This window comes from Amaranthus tricolor, chromosome 6 (genome assembly GCF_026212465.1).
Source record: "Amaranthus tricolor cultivar Red isolate AtriRed21 chromosome 6, ASM2621246v1, whole genome shotgun sequence".
NCBI classification, from domain to species: domain Eukaryota; kingdom Viridiplantae; phylum Streptophyta; class Magnoliopsida; order Caryophyllales; family Amaranthaceae; genus Amaranthus; species Amaranthus tricolor.
This window is the reverse complement of record NC_080052.1, coordinates 31,194,373-31,214,824: the sequence shown is the minus strand read 5'-3', so window position 1 is coordinate 31,214,824 and position 20,452 is coordinate 31,194,373. Positions and strand designations below refer to the sequence as shown.

Sequence of the window (20,452 nt, the reverse complement as noted above, 5' to 3'; positions counted from 1 at the left end):
AGACTTCATACTTTCGATCTTGGTGATATTATACTTTCGATCTTGGTGATATTAGAGATTAAAACACATCGTTTTCATACATTTTTTAACAAGAAAGATTTCATATTTGCACAATTTTTTTTAAAAAAATACTTATTATCTACTAAAAATCTAAAATATTTTGAACGTACTTGACACTCTATATATACTGAATTAGATCAACGTCATTTAATCTATTTTCAGCTGTAAATAATCCTTCCTTTATTCTACATTATTCTATCATGTAATTAATCAAAAAAATACTAACATGCAAAAGTTATCAAAGTTTGTATTTTTGTTTAGATGATTAAAGATTTTATTGTGCATCCATATATTCAAAGGCTCAAAGCTTTAGTTAGCATAATTGCACATTCAAAAAAATTTTATACGTTAATTCCAATAATAAGAAATATAAAAGTATATGATAACATAGGTAATTCTTATAAAATATTTCAAACAATTATACAATTATTTTTTTAACACTTTTACTAATTTTTTTTAATTTTCACCTCGTACCTTTAACTTTGTAACAATTCTATTTTAGATAGTGTCTAATTATTAAACTGTGACAATTTGTCACATAACCACCGCATGGGTCCACAAACCCAAGGGTAATAAACGTTGACTTGTACACACACATTATGAGATTTACTCTTTCGAAAACCATATTCAAGAACCATCTTTGGCTCTATATCATGTTAAACCATGACAATTCGTCACATAACCCACTACTTTCATTCTTTTATTTTTCTCCACAATTTGTTTATTTTTATCCACATATTTTCTTCTATTTTGATTTTTTAATACTTCTATCACTTTAATTAGTGGTTCATTTAAATTTTTTAATACTTCAATTATTAATGTTGAACAAAACGAAGTACTTCATATACAAACCAAAACCAACAAGTAGACTTATAGGAGTCCCATCTACTTTCAATCTTTTTCTCATCAATTCAAAACGCCATGAAAGCTCTGAAATTAGTAGACAACAATCATTTCCTAAGGTATGGTGGAAAGGAGCATATATTAGTACTGAAATTGAATTGCCTTCATTCTCCCCATGTGAAAGAACAGGATTGGAAAATCATAGAAAGTGTAGGAATTGGGAGTCAATACAAACATGAATCCTTAGAAATCTTTGATCATGTCATTGAAGGTGAAGATTTTAAGAAATTAGCTTTAGATCTTCTTCAATCACGTTTGTTGATCAATCGTGAAGGTTATTGCTATCTGGAATCTGAAATTGTTCCTTCTTCTTCACCAAACACTTCCAGTTTTGATACTATTCAATACTATCGGATCAATGATCTTTTTGGCTGGTCAAAATACAAGGTAATTTATTAATATATATATGAAAAATTATTTAGAATAATTTATTATTTTTTATGATTTTCCTACATTAATTTTATCTATTGATTAGCCATGAATAATCCCTACTTTGTGTTATATTTATCTAGAGCTAACTCAGGTAACCGAATGATCTGCTATAGCAAGTTTTATTTTTTTATAAAAAAAAAAGAATTAAAAGAAATTTCAAGAAAAAATGTTTTAAAAAAATATTAAATTTTTTAGAATTTTCCTTGTAAATTTTTAAAATTTTCCTCCAACTTTATATTAATTTTCTGTTTACATTTTTGCTAAATTACTTACTATAGCAGATCATCAGGATACTTAAATTTACTCTAAGTAAATATCCCATAAAATTAAATAGTTGAAAGTATCGTAAAGAAATCATAAAAATGTTGAATTATTTAGATAATTTTTCCATATATATATATATATATATATATGCTTTCACATGTGCAAAATCAAAAGAAGAGAGACACTGCAAGATAAGAGTAGTTCTATAGTGATTGCATTCTGAAGTAGTATTGATTATTATTCTAATATTTCCTCTTATTCATTCTAATAGTTTCATTTGACTTATAATATTATTTATCTATCACTCTTAATATATATTTCAATCATAATATGTAAGTTATAACACAATCAACTGAAATCTTATTTGATTTGTTTTAATGCAAAAATTATTAATATAAATTTTTTACAATTTTTAATTATGAGTGATTAGAGATTTAATAATAAAATTATTTCATTGATAAATGTGTCTGGTCAAATGGGACTATTAAGGTGAATTTTTAGGAGAAAGTATAAAATTTGAGGCTTTTAGTTTTTAATCATCAAAATTACAAATGAATTCTAAAATAATTTAGTTTTTAGTTTGAATTACTAAAATACTTTTAGTCATCCTCAACAATCTCATACGTAAAATCAAACTTTTTATAAATTATTAGAGGTGTTCATTCGGTTGATCGGGTCGGTTTCGGACGGGTGTTATTCGGTTCGGTTGCATTTCGGATCAGTTATTTTTCGGCTGTGTGTTACAACGGGTCACACTCAGGTCGAGTCGGTTAGTCACGGTTCGGTTAGAGATCGGTTATTCAAGCTATCGGGTTAGCATTAGTTCGGTGTCGGTTGAAGTTCGTGTCAAGTGTCAATCGGTCTCGGGTTGTCATCGATTACTAATTGGTTCGATTTTTTCGGGTACAGATCGGGTTCGAGCTTTATTTTTCGAGTAGTTATCGGTTTTGGATAACTATTGATCGGGTCAATATCGAAATAAGTTAATAGTCAGGTTTTTAATTGATGTATGCTCATTTACTTACAAAAAATAATTACCGATTGTTTTATCAGATATAGCAGATAGAGGTGTCAAACAGGTCGGGTTGGGTCATTTCAGGTTCGGATCATATATAAATGGGTCAATAAACCCTTAACCTAAACCTGACCCGTTTAATTAATGGGTCAAAAATTGAAATCCCGACCTGATCTGTCGCAGATTGGATCAACCTGCTAATGACCCATTTAACCTACTTTTTTTTTAGGTCATTAAATTCATATATTTAAAGTCATTTGACCCATTTAACCTGAATTAAAGGCTTCCTCCAAAAATAAACGTATGCCACTTAATGCAGCGAGCACACGGTATTCTTTAGTAAAAGGCAAAAGAATAGTTCGCTTTGTGCTCACGGCGTGGCTACATAAGTTGGTATGAGATCTGTGGAAGTGATTTAAAGGATTTTTCTTTTATTAGTATCTTTCATAGCCGATGTGGGACAACTTCCTTTGTTATTGAAAGTCATCTTCAGCTGACAAATCCCTTAGCCGATGTGGGACAACTTCCTTTCTTATTGAAAGTCATCTTCAGCTGACAAATCCCTCAATACATGGTAATTGGTATTATCTTAGTTTTACGAAGTATTTGGCAAATGTTGATCCGTCTTAAATTTAATAAATGAGTTAAATAGGTTTTTTTCGGGTTTAAATATTCAACCTGAACCTCACCCATTTAATAAACAGATCAGGTCGGGTTGACCCATTTAATTAATTGGGTCAAAAATCTAAACCCAAACCCGCTAATTTCGAGTCGGTTTCAGATCAAGTTAGCAGGTCGGGTCAGCTTTTGCCAATCCTAATAGGCAGATCAATTTATTTCAATTAGTTTATATATATATATATATATATATATATATATATATATATATATATATATATATATATATATATATATATATATATATATATATATATATATATATATATATATATATATATATATATTCTGTATGCAATCTCTTTTGTATAGAACTTGTGTTCCTCCTTTTTCCGTATTATTAGAAAAATAAAATTGGACTTAATTTGCTAAAATTAGGTGAAAATTTGATTCGAATTTATAACAGTTCGATGTACAATCGGTTCGGGTTTGTATCAGTTCGGGTTAAAAACAGTTTGATTAATAATCGATCGGGTTTGTATCAGTTCGGGTTAAAAACAGTTCGATCTTAATCGGTTTTAGTCAGGTTACATTCGGTTACGTGCATAATTCGGGTCGGATTTGACTTGGGTCGATCACTGTTCAGTTCGGGTAACATCGGTTAAGGTTTATATGTCGGTTATAAAATTCGGTTGCAGTTCGAGTTCGATTTTGAGCTTTTCGGTTATCAAACGGCTCGAGTGAAGTATTGGTTCGGGTAATTGCGGTTCGGTAAACCTAAAAAACTTACATTTTTTCGGGTCGGATAATTTTCGATTACGGGTCGGATTTTCGGGTCGGGTTTGTTTTGAACAGCTCTATAAATTATTATATGATTGATTTTATCTTTACATTTGCCTTTAAATTCAATTATTAGCAGCAACTATTATTGTAAATTGATTAAAAAAAAAAAAAGCTTTAGTAAGATGTTTGAGATTATTAACGGTTACTAAAAAAACAAATATTTTTAATGGCTCTAGACACTTTTTATGTAACACATAAACTACTGCCTTGCTTTATCTTTATTTTTTTTAAATTTACACTATATATTTTGATATATTTTTTCTTATAACACCAGGTGACGCCTAAGATCACGATGATTTGGAACCGTCGTGAAATAAAAGGAGGGCAAATAATAATCAATTACGAAAAGAAGAACAAAACGTCACCGGCATTGCTTGATCAAATAAGTGACCTACAGCAAAAGGTTGATACGTTAATCAAAATTAATAAAAATAATAATAGTCAATCTTCTACTTCGTTGACTTTACAACCTCAAACATTGACTTCAACAACAACAACTCCAACGACAACAACTCCAATTACGACAACAACCCAACAAACACCTTCTGTACCCCTCTCTATAAAAGGTCATTTCAATTCATTTTCTCTATCTCTTATATGTCCCATTTGTCTTAGAATATTTGGCAAAATAATTTATTGCATAATTTTAGCTTATTTTGATATTAATAGAGTAGTTAAATTGGTCAATGCTACTATTTGGTAAATTAACTGGTTGAAACAGCTTATTCTTAAAAACAAGCTACTCATTGCAGCGGGTTTAAAATCAACTGATTAAACTAATTAATAACATCAACTGGTCAGATGAGCCACTGTATTAATCTATTAGCCGTTTACCAAACTCCTCCAAGATAATTTTGGGAGCCTATGCGTTATATTTGAAATTATATATGCCTGCAAACTATTATAACTAAATAAATAATTATACATGCTTCTCCGTTAAATGATTTCGTTGTATATAATATTTATGTGAATTTTTAAAAAAATCAAACGAATATAATGTAAAGTAGATAATACGAATATAATAAGTCTATTGGAGAAAAGTGTGAAGATCATAAAAAAATTTTAAAAAGACAATAATCGGTCTTGTCACAGTATTTACCAATTTTCTAGGTAATTAACGTTCATGAGTACGATTTTCATTTAGTATTTGATCTCCCTTTTAATTAGTCTACCCCTATAATAATCAAATGAAAATAATTTTTTTACAAAAATATTAATCCTCATAAAAATTCTTGACCTTCTCCCTCAAAATAATGATAATTTGATCTATCATTTACTTCACCTTTTTCATACTATTATATCCTGTTAATTTGCTTTATGACCTTTAGGTGTTATATTCACCTTTACTTATCTTTATTTTTATAGGTTAACTTTTATATTTTTTGCTTAATATTTAATACAGGTAATAAAAGCATGTGTATTAAGAGAAACTCTTGTGTGGACTTGGTGCAAAGTAAAATAGTGTGGACCAAGTCTTAGCACTCTTATTTTTACTCTCTTCATTCTCTTCACCTTTTACTACATATTTCAAAATAACAGGAAAAAAACTTTTTGAAAAAAATAATTTTAATTTTTTTTATATTTTTAATTTTAATTTTAATTTTTTAAATTTTTAATTTTTTTAGTTTTTTTTTTAAAAAAATTTTAAATTTTAAATTTTAAATTTTTAGTTTTTAAAAATTTATTTTTAATTTTTAATTTTTAATTTTTTAAATTTTAATTTTTGATTTTTAATTTTTTAAATTTAAATTTTTTAATTTTTAAAATTTTTTAAGAGTAGAGTGGAGTGTAAGAGTGTAAGAGTAGAGTAGAATAGAGTGCAGTAGAGTGGAGTGGAGTGGAGTGAAGTATAAAAGTATAAGAGTGGAGTGGAATGGAATGGAAGATGAGAGTTTAAATGTTGGTCCAATCTAATATTAGTGTGGACTAAGTCCATACTAAACTTGATCATGTATTGATTATTGTTTATTTTTTTTGAATAGATGCATTATTGTTAATTTATTTTTAACAAGTTTATGTTTGCAGGACCATACACATTCGAGATAGAAGATTTATACGATAGAATAATTCGATATTGTAGGAAGCCAGACCCAGATCAGTTCGTCTTTGAAATTGAATCATATGAGGAACTCAAAAAATCTCTTAAAGAAGCTAAGTGCGCCGAATTGGAAACCCCGAATTTCCACGCAGCAAACTTAGACTGGTATGTTAGTGTATATAATATATTATGGACCTCAACCATCAGCGTAAGCTTTTAATTGAGTTAGTTCCTCGATATGGTATATATTTTGCCTATATTTTCATATTTTTGTTGGAATTTGATAATTGAGGCAAATTTCCATATAAATTTCAATGTTAATTAAGGGTGGATGAGATCCAACCAATGGCCTTCTATCATGTTGAAATGTGATATTCTCTATCACAAGATTTGGCTAATAGTTAGAGACGTTTAAATACGTTCTATACTCTACATACTTGTAACCTCTCAACGTTGACAATGACCTCAATTTAGGAGCTGAGCAAAAATATAAAGTACTGTTACTTTTGTTTTACATTATGAAATAATTTAGGGAAGGAAAGGTAACTAAACTAATTTAGACACATATAATGTAGCTAATTTACAGGGCCACGTGCAATAAATCGCATTGTACATGTCTAAAATCACTCCTACTCCTACACCATAAATACTAGAATAAAATGACAATAATAAACTAATATTTACTTGATTTGCTTATAATAAGCTCATATATTTTATTTTTAAATAAACCCAGCTATTAGGTGTATATATATTCTGAAAAATAAACCAATTTGTTGTTTATAGTCAACTTCAAAACTTTTTTGTAAGTTAAGAATTAGGAATAAATAATAATTATATTTATTTTCAGCATCAATTATTACATCAGGTAGATTTATTTTTTAAAAAATAAACAATAATTTAAATTTATTATTTGCGGATCGAATAAAAATTAGTTTATTTTTTACAATGCCCCCTAAATACTATTGTATTATTAGGTTTGCAAGGCTTTTTTAAGCATGATGTAGCTAGCCATGTAGGCATGTACACGTACACAAATACATATTTCCTAAAATATTCCTATTTGATTAACATATTGTGTGAAAAAAGTCAATATCAATAACAAGTATAATGAAACGATGTATAATACGTTAATTTTCCTTCGACCTAATTGTGACATACAGGACGTTGTGTATATATCTTGAAGGCAACCATAAAGATGACGGTGATGGTTATTTATCTTTGTATTTGAAGAGGCACAGTGATCGATATAATGTAGCTGTCAACATTAAGTTGCTAATGCGATTTTTCGTATATAATTTTGATCACAAGGAGTACGTTACCATCCAAGGTATTAATTAAACTTTTATGTTCCACTAGGCCTTGTGTTTCTTAGCATTTGCAATAACAATAAAATTTAAATAATATAAAAAATAAGAAAAGTAGATAGAAAAGGGTAATTTATAGAAAAATGAGAGAAATGAGTCGAGAGAATTAAAGAAAGAGGTGTAGGCTATGACTCATAACTAAGAATAAAAAAGTAGGACATTTCAAGAGAGAAACCAAAATGAAAATAGTAACAAAACTAAATATTGGTTATGTGATGGACGAATTTATTTATTTTTTGACATATTTGTAGAGGTGTTTATTCGAGTGATCGGATCGGTTTCGGACAGGCGTCATTCGGTTCGGTTGTATTTCAGATCGGTTATTTTTAGGCTGTGTGTTACAACGGGTCACACTCGAGTCGAATCGGTTAGTCACGGTTCGGTTGGAGACTGTTTATTCAAGCTATCGGGTTAGCATCGATTTGGTGTCGGTTAAAGTTCGTATCGAGTGTCAATCCGTCTCAGGTTGCCATCGATTACTAATTGGTTCGGTTTTTTCGGGTACAGATGGGGTTCGGGTTTTTTTTAAAAAAACAGAATTCGGCTACGTATTACTAATTACGATCGATCGAATCAATATCAAATTAAGTTGTTAGTCATTTTTTAATTGATGACAAGATTCCCTTAACATAAAGCAAAATAGTTAAAATGCAAATCAATTAGTAATCATTATTACTTTGTTACTTTTACTTTTTTGACCGGAAATTAATATTTTAAAGTTCTATCAATTTTCATCTAATTCGATTAAACATTGATCATTGATTGTTAATTCTAAATATATGAAACCATGTATTTATAAAATTTCATTTATTAAAATATCTAACACTTTATTAGATTAGCTAATAAGATGATTGAATAGGAGTCTATCATACTTCTATGTTTAAAATTGGTTCAGGTTTACAGCAGTTCAATCTAAAATTCGTTCGGGTTAAGTTGGTTTTAGCCGCATCGAATTCGATTTCGAGCATGATTCGGGTCGAATATGACTTGATTCGGGTAAATCTCGGTTAACGGTTATGTGTCGGTTAAAAAAATGGTTACAGCTCGGGTTCAGCTTTCCCATTTTCGGTTGTCAACCGGTTTGGGTACAATCTCGGTTCGGGTATTGTCGGTTCGATAAACCTAAAAAAGGAACACATTTTCAGGTTGTATAATTAAAATTTTTATGTTTTCAAAGCAAAAATTATATGAAATTTTTAAAAATAGTTTAGGCTGAATCAATTGGAGTCGTCTCACGGTGAGACGGCTTTAATAGAGAATTAATGTTTATCAGCCAGTCTGCTTAAGCTTTTAGTTTAATTTGGATCGTAACGTGCGTGATAAAAGGATCACATATTTGAATCATATCCATCTAGCTCTCATTTCAAGTGGAACATACGTTAAACATGTACTTAGCTTTGCATATACACTTTTATCCAATAAAGAGCTTTAATCCCGTGTAAGAGGACGTAAGAAAGTATGTAACATATTTTAGAGTTTCAGATTTCAACTATACTTATCTCTTAATAGTTGGTTCCTTAATATGATATCATCAAAACAACGTAATAGGGTAACATAAAAGAGTGTTGTTTGATAAGATAACTGAATTGTTTAGCTTGAATGATACAGAATTGGCAGTCAAGAAATTTGATGATGTAAAAGATTCGAAAAAGGGAATCGCAAAGGCCCTAAAGATAAAAGATTTGGAAGATGTGGTTAACAATGGACTTATAAGGGATGGTAAGTGCAGATTTGGGGTTGAGATTTTCAGTCTGCATTCTCATCCTTCAGTGGCTAAGTCTATGATGATCCAAAATTTCGATAGTTGTTCGGGTATCTGCCACTTCAATGGCTATTCAACACTCCCAAAAGATGTTCCTTCCTATTCTGATGAGGTCTTCAAAACTTCCTATTATATTACTGACCAGTCCCGCAAGTATGATTACACATGGTAAAGTATATGAACTTTAATTAATTTTTCTTTTCTTTTTTATAAATCATATTCATACACCAAGGAGGCCACAATATATTAGAATTTAGAAAATGGATTTAAGGCTTTCAGCATTTCAAACAAGGAGTACATATATATGTAAAAGTTATCTAGAATAATATAATATTTTGATAATTTTTCTACAATAATTCCACATGTTGATTAACCAGAATAATTTCAACTTTAGGGAGTATTTTCCTAGAGTAAACCCAGTAATCAAATGACTTGCCATAGCAAGTTTTATATTTAAAAAAATAAATTAAAATAAAATGTCAAAAAAAATGTTAAAGAATGTTAAAAAAAGTTTCTGATTATTTTTATTATTCTAAATTTTTTATGTAAATTTTCAAAACTTTAGTCGATTTTACATTAATTTTTAGTCTATATTTTTTGGTAAATTACCTATAGCAGATTATCCAATTACACGAATCTACTTTAGGTAAATACTCCATGGGATTATTCATGGTTAATTAATAAGTCGGATTATTGTAAGAAACTCAAAAAAATATTAAATTATTTTAGGTGATTTTTCCTAAATATAAAGGAGATTTATTGCTAGAACCAATTGATATAGTAGGAGTATTTGCTGTATTACTCCTCTATTTTATCAAGTGACATATCATCTTCTCTTTTAAATTACTCACTTATACATAATACCAATGACCACATTAACACAATATCATGTGGCCAAACTTGACGTAAATATTTTAAGGGAAAAGTTCATATCAAAAATTTAGCTGCGAAATTTTATCTTATTGAATTCAAAGTTGTATAATTTTTTTCACTTTTTATTTTAAATATTTTTTTATTAGATTTCAACCCTACATAAATATGTTTGATTAAAAATTGGGCGCTAACACCCGTTTCACCCTATATAAGTTTTGGCACTGAATGATGAACTCAAGGGCGTATATATCTAGACTTGGGTTGGCCTAAGTCATGAAAAATAAAGTAGCATGTTAAAATGATGTTCAGTGTTCGAATTCACGACAGTCTATGCGATTTAACAACTGTGTTTCTAGCTAATTACACCATGCTAATGAAAGTTCTTTAATATTGACCCATTTAATATATTTTTTTTTGAATTTGCCCATGAACTTAAAGTTTGAGTTGAGAATATAAACTATTGTCTTTAAAGTAATTTTTAAAATTGTGAAATATGAAAATGAAAAAGAACAAATGTACACATAAAGATCTAAAATAATAAACAAATAAATAATTTTGATATGCAGGAAGGTGGAACTTTATCCAGATGGGAAAGGAAGAGAACGAAATAAGAGTGTTTCTGTGTTTTTGGAATTGGTTAACAAACAGGATCTTTCTAGCGGACGGTTGTTTGTTAATTATGAAATCCGGTTGAAACATAAAGACAATGGAAAATATCACGTTAAGAAAGGTATTACTGCACTTCCTATCTTTTATATATATATATATATATATATATATATATATATATATATATATATATATATATATATTCTTAGATAAGTGTTCTTCCATGGAGATGGGAGAAATTAGTTTTGATAAAAATTCAAGAATTTGTTATCTTACTTATTATTTTAAAAATTATTAATAGGTTAAAAAAACTAATTTTTGCTCGATCTGCTTAAAATAAACCCATTAATCATTTATGAATAAATTTATTTATCATATAATCTAATAAAAAGACTGTAAAATTCCACATGGCATGCTCATATTGGTTTAACATATGGAATAATTCTTACCAAAATTAACATCAATTTATTCCTTAATATATGAGTAATATATCACAATCAGATATCTTTTATAAAATCTTTTAGGATATTATATTTTTGAATTTAAAAGCTACATATGATTTTCAATTAGTTTCTTTGAACATATGTTTGCTTTTTTATGTTGTAATATTTGCTAATTAATAAAGTTTCTGCATTAAAATTCTAATTTCTAAAATATTTCACAAGAAAAAAAAGATACATGATAATTAAAAATTATTTTGAAAATGACAAAGAATAATTATTATAATGTTATTGGAAGATTATCTAGATTTTCCATAAAAAGTACAAGAACTTTGATTATAATTATATCAATAATCTAATATTTTTTTCATTTGAAACACTATATATTCTAAAATCTTCTAGCAATTTTATAAGAAATATTATAATTTTATACTGAAAACATGTAATTGGATCTCTAGCTATTTAAACTTTATATTTATACATACACGAGTTTATATACTAGTTTATTATAATTGTTGAAAATAAACTCAACTTTTATTTATTCTTAATTGCTTGATCACAAAGAAGTTTTGAAGGTTGTTATAAACTTTAGTTGAGTTTATTTTAAGAAAATATATCTAATAGATGAGTTTATTTAAAAATAAACCATAAATTTATTATCGACAATAGCCGGTTATCAATATCATTTTTTATTTTTGTTGTGTTTCAATATTTCTCATGTTCCTAGTTTATATACCTTAAATAAATTTAGTAAGTTTATTGTGAAAGGATGGAAAAAAAATGAGATGATGAATCTTTTGCATGCACTTGGAGTATTATAGATTAGTAAAACTCATTATATAATCATTTCTTATACCTTTAATTATTATTTATAAATTGTTGATCGAGATATTTTAGGTCTAAAAATATCCTTGCTCAAGAATATAATTATGCGCACAATATCTGAAAAAGAGTACATATTATTTTACAGGATATGCTTGGTTTACATATGAGCAGTACAACAATGGTTTTGAAAATTTCATCTCACTCAGTGATTTCCAATCCGACAATTCCACGAACTACGTAATAAAAGATACCGTCACAATTGAAGTCTATTTCAATAAATTCTTTGAATTGAAGAAAGAGTTATGAGCCGATCAATTTGGAGTTCATTAAGATGTTTAATATTTTGAAGAATCAATTTTTGTCTTAACTGTAGAATAAATATTATTTTTCAGAAAATGTTTTATATTCGATTGTCACATAAAACACTCTTATCTTTCATTGGCTTATATGCAATATCTCATAAACATTTATACCATACATTTCACTTGCTATTTGTTTGTTTGATAAAATTACCATCATTACTTTATGATTAAACTGTTAGGGAATCAACTCAACTAGAAATTTAAGCTGATGGTTGAGACCCAATGATATGTGATTTACTATAAGTTAGGGGTATTTGAATCAAAGTTAACTCTCCTATCAAACTTCTCTATGTCAAGTTTCATTGTGTTCTATCAATAATTCACTTCTAAAACACCATAACAACGACTTGGCTCTGATACCAATTGAATTGAAAGCTAAACTAGAGTATAAGATGCAATACTCAAAATCTAATATATCATGAAAGATCGAAGGTATGAAGTACCTTGATGAACAAATCATACTTTCGATGAATAAGACAATGTATGTAGGAAATAAGCAATGTATAATAAGGACACAGAGATTTACGAGGTTCTCCTAGCGTAGGCTATGTCCTCGGAGGCGTGTAATATTTTGATTGTACTATAACAACGGAGTTCAAAAAGCTCTTAATACAATAGAAAGTTAAAATAGAGAATAGGAGAAGATTAAGTCTATGTGTTTAATTAGGCTTAGGGGTTACTTTTTTGTATAATTACAATGAGCATATGAGCTCTCTATTTATAGACTAATTTACATAAATGAGTATGCAATTCTTAAAGCTATGAATAAATAAGACATAACAACTCCAAGAATGTCAATCGACCAAAAACAATATCACATGCGCTCTGTTGGTGTGGCTCACAGCTTATGATCTCCATGGTTGTTTGAGCCATGTTCTACTCATTCGAGCACTATTAGGTTTGAACTCTCTTTCTTGTTCTAATTTTATTGCTCGTTCAAGGCATGATGCTTGTCTTGTTCGAGCATCTTGCTTTAGAATTTGACCATTGCACTTCCTTATTAAGTCTATTCATCATGCTCCATAACTCAGACTTAAACGCCCATCTTAATGTACATACTGTAAATCTTTAATGCACACTCTTATTACACATAATGGTGCACTCAAGTCACAATGACTTTAACAAAAAATAATGTAAACTAAAATTTGATACTTGTTAATCTAGATTCTAATGTGTTGCCCCTTATATATTTCCAGAACCACTTATATCAGTATTTACACTTCCACTATAATGTATTAGTGACTAGAGTGGCTCACCGGTCCTACCTCGGAGTGTTGAAGCATATTTTATTGTTAGAGTATATAACATATCTTAGGGCCTCAACCATCAACTTAAGCTTCTGGTTGAGTAGGTTCCTTGACATAGTATTAGAGCCATTATGACAAGAGGTCACAAGTTTGAATCTCAACTACCCTTCATTTAAAGTGGAATATTCAGCGCTAGATATGAGAAGGGTCTATGTTAATTCCACACTTCTAGCCCAATGAGTTCGAATCTCAACTACTCCTTATTTAAAATATATAACATATCTTTGACCTCAACCATAAGTTTAAAATTTTGGCTGAGTTTGTTCTTTGACATTAATCTGATTTGTATGTGGATTCCACTCATATTTATTTTTCAATTTTTTTCTACGTCTTAGCTTGATTCAATTAAAATTCACATCTCACAGCTCACTCTTTATTCTCCATCTAGAATTATCACTTGCAACCTCCGAACGATTATTAGTTTATTACACCAGCACCTCCAGCTAATCTGCGATTTTATTTAAAAAATAGCTTTTGTAGCTATAGCGACCAAACTTTGGTAGCTATAACGACCAAACTTTGGTAGCTAGGTGGTCGATTGTAGCGACCAAATGACTAATAAAGCATTTGGTCAGTTGTAGGCTTGTAGCTACTCACGCTATAAAAACACGAAGTATTAGCGACATGGCTTTGCCATTTGGACCCGAGTGACGACCTTTTGTCACATTCCTAAATAAGTGGTCGCTAAATGAAAATTAGACACCAGCGTATCGTCAAAATAGATGAGAACACTGACAACCGCCGTTCTCATCGTCACCTTACAACAAGGGATAGATTTGGGTCGGATCTGGGTCGGGTTCAACTAGACTTTGATGCAAACTCTATTTTCTTAGTAGACCCAAATTTGGACCCAATTTCATATGGTTTGGAAAATTTAAACTCAGACCCAGACTCAAACTTCAAAAAATATATTATATAATTTGTCAATTTGTATAAAATTATTTAAATATTTACAACTAATAAAGATCTTCTAATACTTTATACTAATTGAGCCACCAAATATGAAGTTTTGCAACAATCAATTTCTTAAAATAAAATATTTATCAAGTTTTATAATTTTAAAAATATACATACAATGACCGCATTTTGAATTACATAAACTATCAAAGTACCAAATCTTCTAATATTCTAATATATAACAAAGTTTCAAATCGAAGCAAATAAATACAATAATAGCTAATATAAAATTTATCTAAAATAATAGATGCTAAGGGGTATATGAATCGAATTTGGATTGAAATCAAGGTCTCAAAAGTGTGACCTAGATCCGGACCCATACCTTAAGGTCATGGATTCAGATCTAATCGGTACCCATAGGATCCAAAAGATGGTGGATCAAACCCTTAATCTAGGGTTGTAACAGGTCTAAATCCTTATGGTCCAATACCCTCGTTAATCCCTACTTATAATAAATTTCAAAAAATTTTTTAAAACGGCGACGAACCCGTCTCAATATTATCATTTTTTATACTGCAATTAACTAATAAACTTTTTTATACTGCAATTAGCTAATAAAGCAACTTTGGTCGGTACGGATGGAGTTTGATTTATTCTATAAGTCTACCACCAACTGACCAAATTTTTTATACCAAACTTAATTTTTTCTTTTTAGAGTCAGCTTTTTGGTGGTAATTTATTGATTGGTATCGGTTTCTTTATCTGTTGATATTGATGGATTTCGCTGTGGATACCAGAGTTGGTTGTTTGGAGTTTGTATTTGTATTCGGTAATTTTGGTTGTGCACTCTCATCATCATCATATCTCCGTATCAGGTTTATATGAAAATTATGATCAGGGTTTGGGGAGAAAGATAGACGGCAACTAATATCCATAACGGAGAATGCGATCAAAGAGTCACTCGGCTCAAGAAAGATTTTCGAAGAAGTGAAACCTGCAACTATCCGCAAGCCTACAATTTATAACACACGTTAACCATTAACAAAAATTAAAAATAAAAGAACCGAAATTTTACTTACACAAGGGCTCATTTTTTATGTTTTGCCTAGGGCCCAAAAATAGTCAAAAACGTCACTTTTAATATGATCCTCCCACGTTCTCTTGAGTCTTCCTCGGCTTCTCTTACCCTCCACCATGATAATTTTGATCCTTCTCACTTGTGCATCATGAGTCTTTCTCTGCACATGCCCAAACCATCTCAACTTGTTCTCACACATCTTTGCAGAGAAAGGTGCAACCCCTAACTTCTTCCTAAAATCCTGGTTTCTAATTTTATCCATTATTGTGTTGTCACACATCCCCCTCAACATACTCATTTCTGTAAATTCCATTGTCCTTCAAAAACCTTTTTTGCGGGTCAACATTCTTTCCCACACAACAAAACCGGAGTAAAAGCAACGCGGTAAAATTTATCTTTTAATCTAATAGGAAACTTTTTATTACAAAACACTCTTATTATACGTGTGTGCACTCTTATGTTTGTGCGATATATGTCTATATATATTTTGTACCTTTATGATTTATTTTCTATGTACTACTCGATTATTGATAAAACAAGACAAATGGCAGATGTAGAAAAAAAATAAGTGTTATGAACAATTTAAATAAAAATAAAAAATAAATTTAACAATGTTTTATGAGAACGCAAGTGCAATCTAGTGGCTTGTTCTAAGATTTCCGTGAAGATGACAGTATAAATGTATAATCTCCGGTTTGAGGAGGGTGTTGGAATGTGCCAGGGACTTCCTTAATTAAGTATTTCCTTAATTTTAGGATGTACGAGCTATATATCTCCAATTCACGTGCTTTTACTGTTCATTATTTGTCAAATTATGAAGTAATTCACAAATCTATATGTAATAAAAAATTGTCAAAATCATAAAATAAAAAATTATTTGTCAAAATTAAGTCTGGGTGTATAAAATTGCACATGTATGACAACACATTTTAGTTAATATATTGTTCATTTGTTAAATAATGAAAATAATTGCACATGAATGACAACTATTTCTAATTGTACAAGTCATCGTTCTAATCACTCTGAAGAATAATTGTCAAGAGTTGATTAAAATATACTTCTTTCCCTCTTAAAATACTTGCGACATTTTCTTTTTCATATAATAATGAGTTAATTTAATCTTTAATATTTCTATTTAATTATGTAAAATAAATAGTAAAATTTGACATTAATAAATGACTTTTACATTGAAACGAATCAAACAAAATCACACTTAACTATTTAAAAAGAAACAAAAAGAGTAAAATAAAGACTTATCATAAATAAGAATAATAAATTACTAGTGCAATATTTTTAACGTAAAACGGCGGAAATTCCTTTTCTAAATTGTTTATTAGAATTTAAATACCTTGTTAATCAAGGGCCTGTAATATGAAATCTTTTTCTAAAAGAGAATGCTAACTAGTCAACTTAGGGTCTATAATATTGCACTATTTGACAAAATGTTGTATTTGTAAAATTTGGCTTCTACTAACTCTTTTATTTATAAATATATATATATATATATATATATATATATATATATATATATATATATATATATATATATATATATATATATATATATATTTATAAATTTTGGACAAAAATAATCTTATTTATCCTCATTTTAATATTGTAATAATGCTTATGGTTCCTTTATATCTTCCTTTAACTTTATTTTAACATTTTAATATTTCTTATGGTCCCCACGTGTTTTCCACCAACTTTACTGATAGGTCGTTTTACTACCAAAAATAATTCCTAATTCACCTAACTAGTATAGTTGGGAAAGTAGAGTCGAACCATTATGGAAGGACAATTAAAGTCACAAATTGAACCAAGTTCACTATTGCTAACGATCAGAAGTTGAGTTTTTGTTTATCTAAGTAGAACGCAAAAACAAGAAATGAATAAAATTCAATGATTAAAAACCTAGGGCTAAAAGGATTCACTATGCATCGATCATGATTCATGAACAACAATTGGGATAGGAGTGAATATAGGCGAAGGAAGATGTTGCTCTCGCAAACAAATTCGACAATCAAACAATAAAACAAGCTATCGCGATTAAGGCTTAATTGTTCAAAGAAGGAAATCGTTCACTCAAACTCGAAACTCTCGCTTATAGAATTGAGCGAATAAAACTTGCAAATTGGCCAAACATGTAATCAATCTAAAACCCATCAATTGAATCGCCTAGACAAACAAAATTTAAATCCTAAAATCAAACAAGAATCATGACCTTTTGCATAGTTTCACCAAACCCTAGAAATAAAACTACTCACTAAGCATATTAAAACTAACAAGAGATTCAACAATTAAATTCATGGAGAAAATCAAATTCAAATTTAATGGAGAAACAAGCATTCAAAGATAACAATAATAAACAAGAACAAGAAATTTGAATTGAAACTAATACCTTCAATATAATTAAAATTACAATGTCGAAGTGTTGATTAACAATCCCCCATGGCAAGTAATATGAGAAATCCCTTCAATACCAAACCCTCAAAACAGAGAAAAAAAACTGTCTCAAAAATTCCCCTCAAAAGCTATTTATATCCTCCTCCAAAGAGATCGGAGGATATGGGAAGTTACTATCAAAAATAACTGCAGGACCCGGCCAGGTATGTGGAAACCCGGCCGGGTGCGAAGCAAAACTAAATCTTCAAGACCAAAAATTTTCTAAGTTCAAGAGTAAACCCGGTCGGGTATGTGGAAACCCGCCCCGGTACACAGCAGAGCAATTTGATCTTCAATGGAAGCCTGGCCGGGTGTCTAGAAACCCACCCGGGTTTAGAGGCTCACCCGGCCGGGTATGTAGAAACCCACCCGGGTGCGAGTGGCAACTTTTTCTTCCAAATGGCATCTTCAAATTTTTCTAAGTGCCAAGTGCAAACCCGCTCGGGTATGTGGAAACTCACCCGGGTATGAGAGGCTCACCCGGCCGGGTATGTGGAAACCCACCCGGGTATGAGACCTGGTCAGCACAAAAATGACCCTTTGAGTAGCTTATGACCTTTCAACTTGCAAATCTCGCTTCAAGAGTCGATTCCTAGCATAATTAGAGCTTTGTACCTACAAAATATATAGGAAACAAACACTCCAACCAAGCATAAAATCCAATAGAAAATTGAGCAGAATACGCGAGAAATGCTATGAAAATACAATGGGGGCATGGTAGAAAATAATATATAAAACACACACAACATTTACAAAAATATTTTTTTATTAGTTGTGGTTTCTATATTTTTTTCCTCTTACTTTCTTTTAATATTTTTTTGTAAAATTTCACGTGGTAACCTTGGGGTATTGGATTTTCTACGTGGTAACCTTGGGGTATTGGATTTTAAAAATCCACATGGTAATCCTGAGGTTTATCAAATTCTTTCTCCGTTACCTTTTTACACAAAAACGTTTGAAAACGTTAATTACAAAGCTTAAACCTTGTTGTACGGTTATTTATTCGTTTCACCAAATCAAATTGCATCAGTTTCATAATTTGCTAGTAGAAGAAAATTGAAAAAAAAACTAGGGTTTGAATTTGGGGGGAAAATGTGATTTGGAGGAAAGATAGTAGAGTTAGGGTTTATGATTTGAGAGAAATTTATGGAACTAATGTAATTTGATATGGTGAAACGAATAAATAGGTGTACAGTAAGGTTAAAGCTTTGTAACTAACGTTTTCAAACGTTTAAAACCCAATATCTCAGGATTACCACGTGGAATTTCTCTAATTTTTTTTAATGTTTATGGTCCTCACTTTTCCTCCATCAAATTTAGTGTTCAATAAAATAACTATATCCACTATTTAGAAGGTTTTATTTTTCTTAATTTCTGTGGTCCTCACTTTTCCTCCATCAAATTTAGTGTTCAATAAAATAACTATATCCACTATTTAGAAGGTTTTATATTTCTTAATTTCTGTGAATATTTCATGTAAAAAGTTTATTAAAAAACGAAGGAGTATTATGTTATATTATATGATGATGATATCGATATAATGATTTAATAAACTCTTAACAAAAGAGTTTTCGGTCATTAATTAGTACAATTCCACCCTGCAACATGTTATGAAGCTTCCATACATAAATAACAAGTAGAGTACATTATAATGTATTATAATTGCAATCAATTGAGTATTAATCTTATTGTCTTTGTTTTAATTAATTACTATTACAAATGGAATTAATACATTATGATTCTATGGAAGCGGGTCAATGATTATATAATATAAGGTTTAGACATTTATAGAAAATATTTATTAAAGACTTAAAACATTTTATGTAGATTTTATTTTATCATCTGACGCGGATATAAATGATACATTATGATAAGTCTTAATTAAATTTTTTTTGTCACCTAGTCTTTAGCTTGCCTCCAACTTTCAAGATTTTTATAATTTTTTTCTTTTTTTTCTTTTTTTTTAATTATTATTATTATTATTATTATTATTATTATTATTATTATTAATCATAAGTTAAAGGGAATAAAAAGATTAAGTTATTGTATGTGATTTAGCTAGACTTAATATTTAGGTAATTTATTTTAAGAGAAATAAATTATATATAAAGAAAAATCAAGAACTTAAAAACGATTGGAATAAAATTTTAAAACGGCATTAAAAACAAAATAATAGAACGAAATGATTATTGAATTTGTCAAAATATTTAAGATTAAGAAAAAGGGTCTGTTACAGAAATAGTCAAAAAAATTTAGTCAAGGGTAAAGTCGCTGTTACTAACAGCGACATATGGTCAAACCTGGTCAAATGAGGTCA

General features: G+C 29.4%; 1 protein-coding gene and 1 non-coding gene across 2 annotated transcripts; one reads left to right on the top strand and one right to left on the bottom strand.

Moving 5' to 3' along the window:
• Positions 1-888: 888 nt before the first annotated feature.
• LOC130815890 (uncharacterized) lies at positions 889-13,290 on the top strand. The gene is made up of 7 exons (XM_057682403.1): positions 889-1,350; positions 4,410-4,701; positions 6,161-6,338; positions 7,334-7,500; positions 9,146-9,467; positions 10,739-10,902; positions 12,192-13,290. Exons 1-7 carry the CDS (start codon positions 982-984, stop codon positions 12,350-12,352), a joined length of 1,653 nt encoding a protein of 550 aa, XP_057538386.1. The 5' UTR covers positions 889-981; the 3' UTR covers positions 12,353-13,290.
• LOC130816734 (U5 spliceosomal RNA) lies at positions 2,941-3,057 on the bottom strand. The gene has a single exon (XR_009043274.1). It is a non-coding gene; the product is annotated as a U5 spliceosomal RNA (small nuclear RNA).
• Positions 13,291-20,452: the final 7,162 nt, after the last annotated feature.

What these genes read in the sequence shown, in the direction of transcription:
- LOC130815890 (XM_057682403.1), top strand. Translation starts at nt 982, where the DNA reads ATGAAAGCTCTGAAATTAGTAGACAACAATCATTTCCTAAGGTATGGT. An exon ending in TGTACCCCTCTCTATAAAAG is followed by an intron (nt 4,702 to 6,160) that starts GTCATTTCAATT and finishes TTATGTTTGCAG; the next exon opens with GACCATACACATTCGAGATA. An exon ending in AAAATATCACGTTAAGAAAG is followed by an intron (nt 10,903 to 12,191) that starts GTATTACTGCAC and finishes ATTATTTTACAG; the next exon opens with GATATGCTTGGTTTACATAT.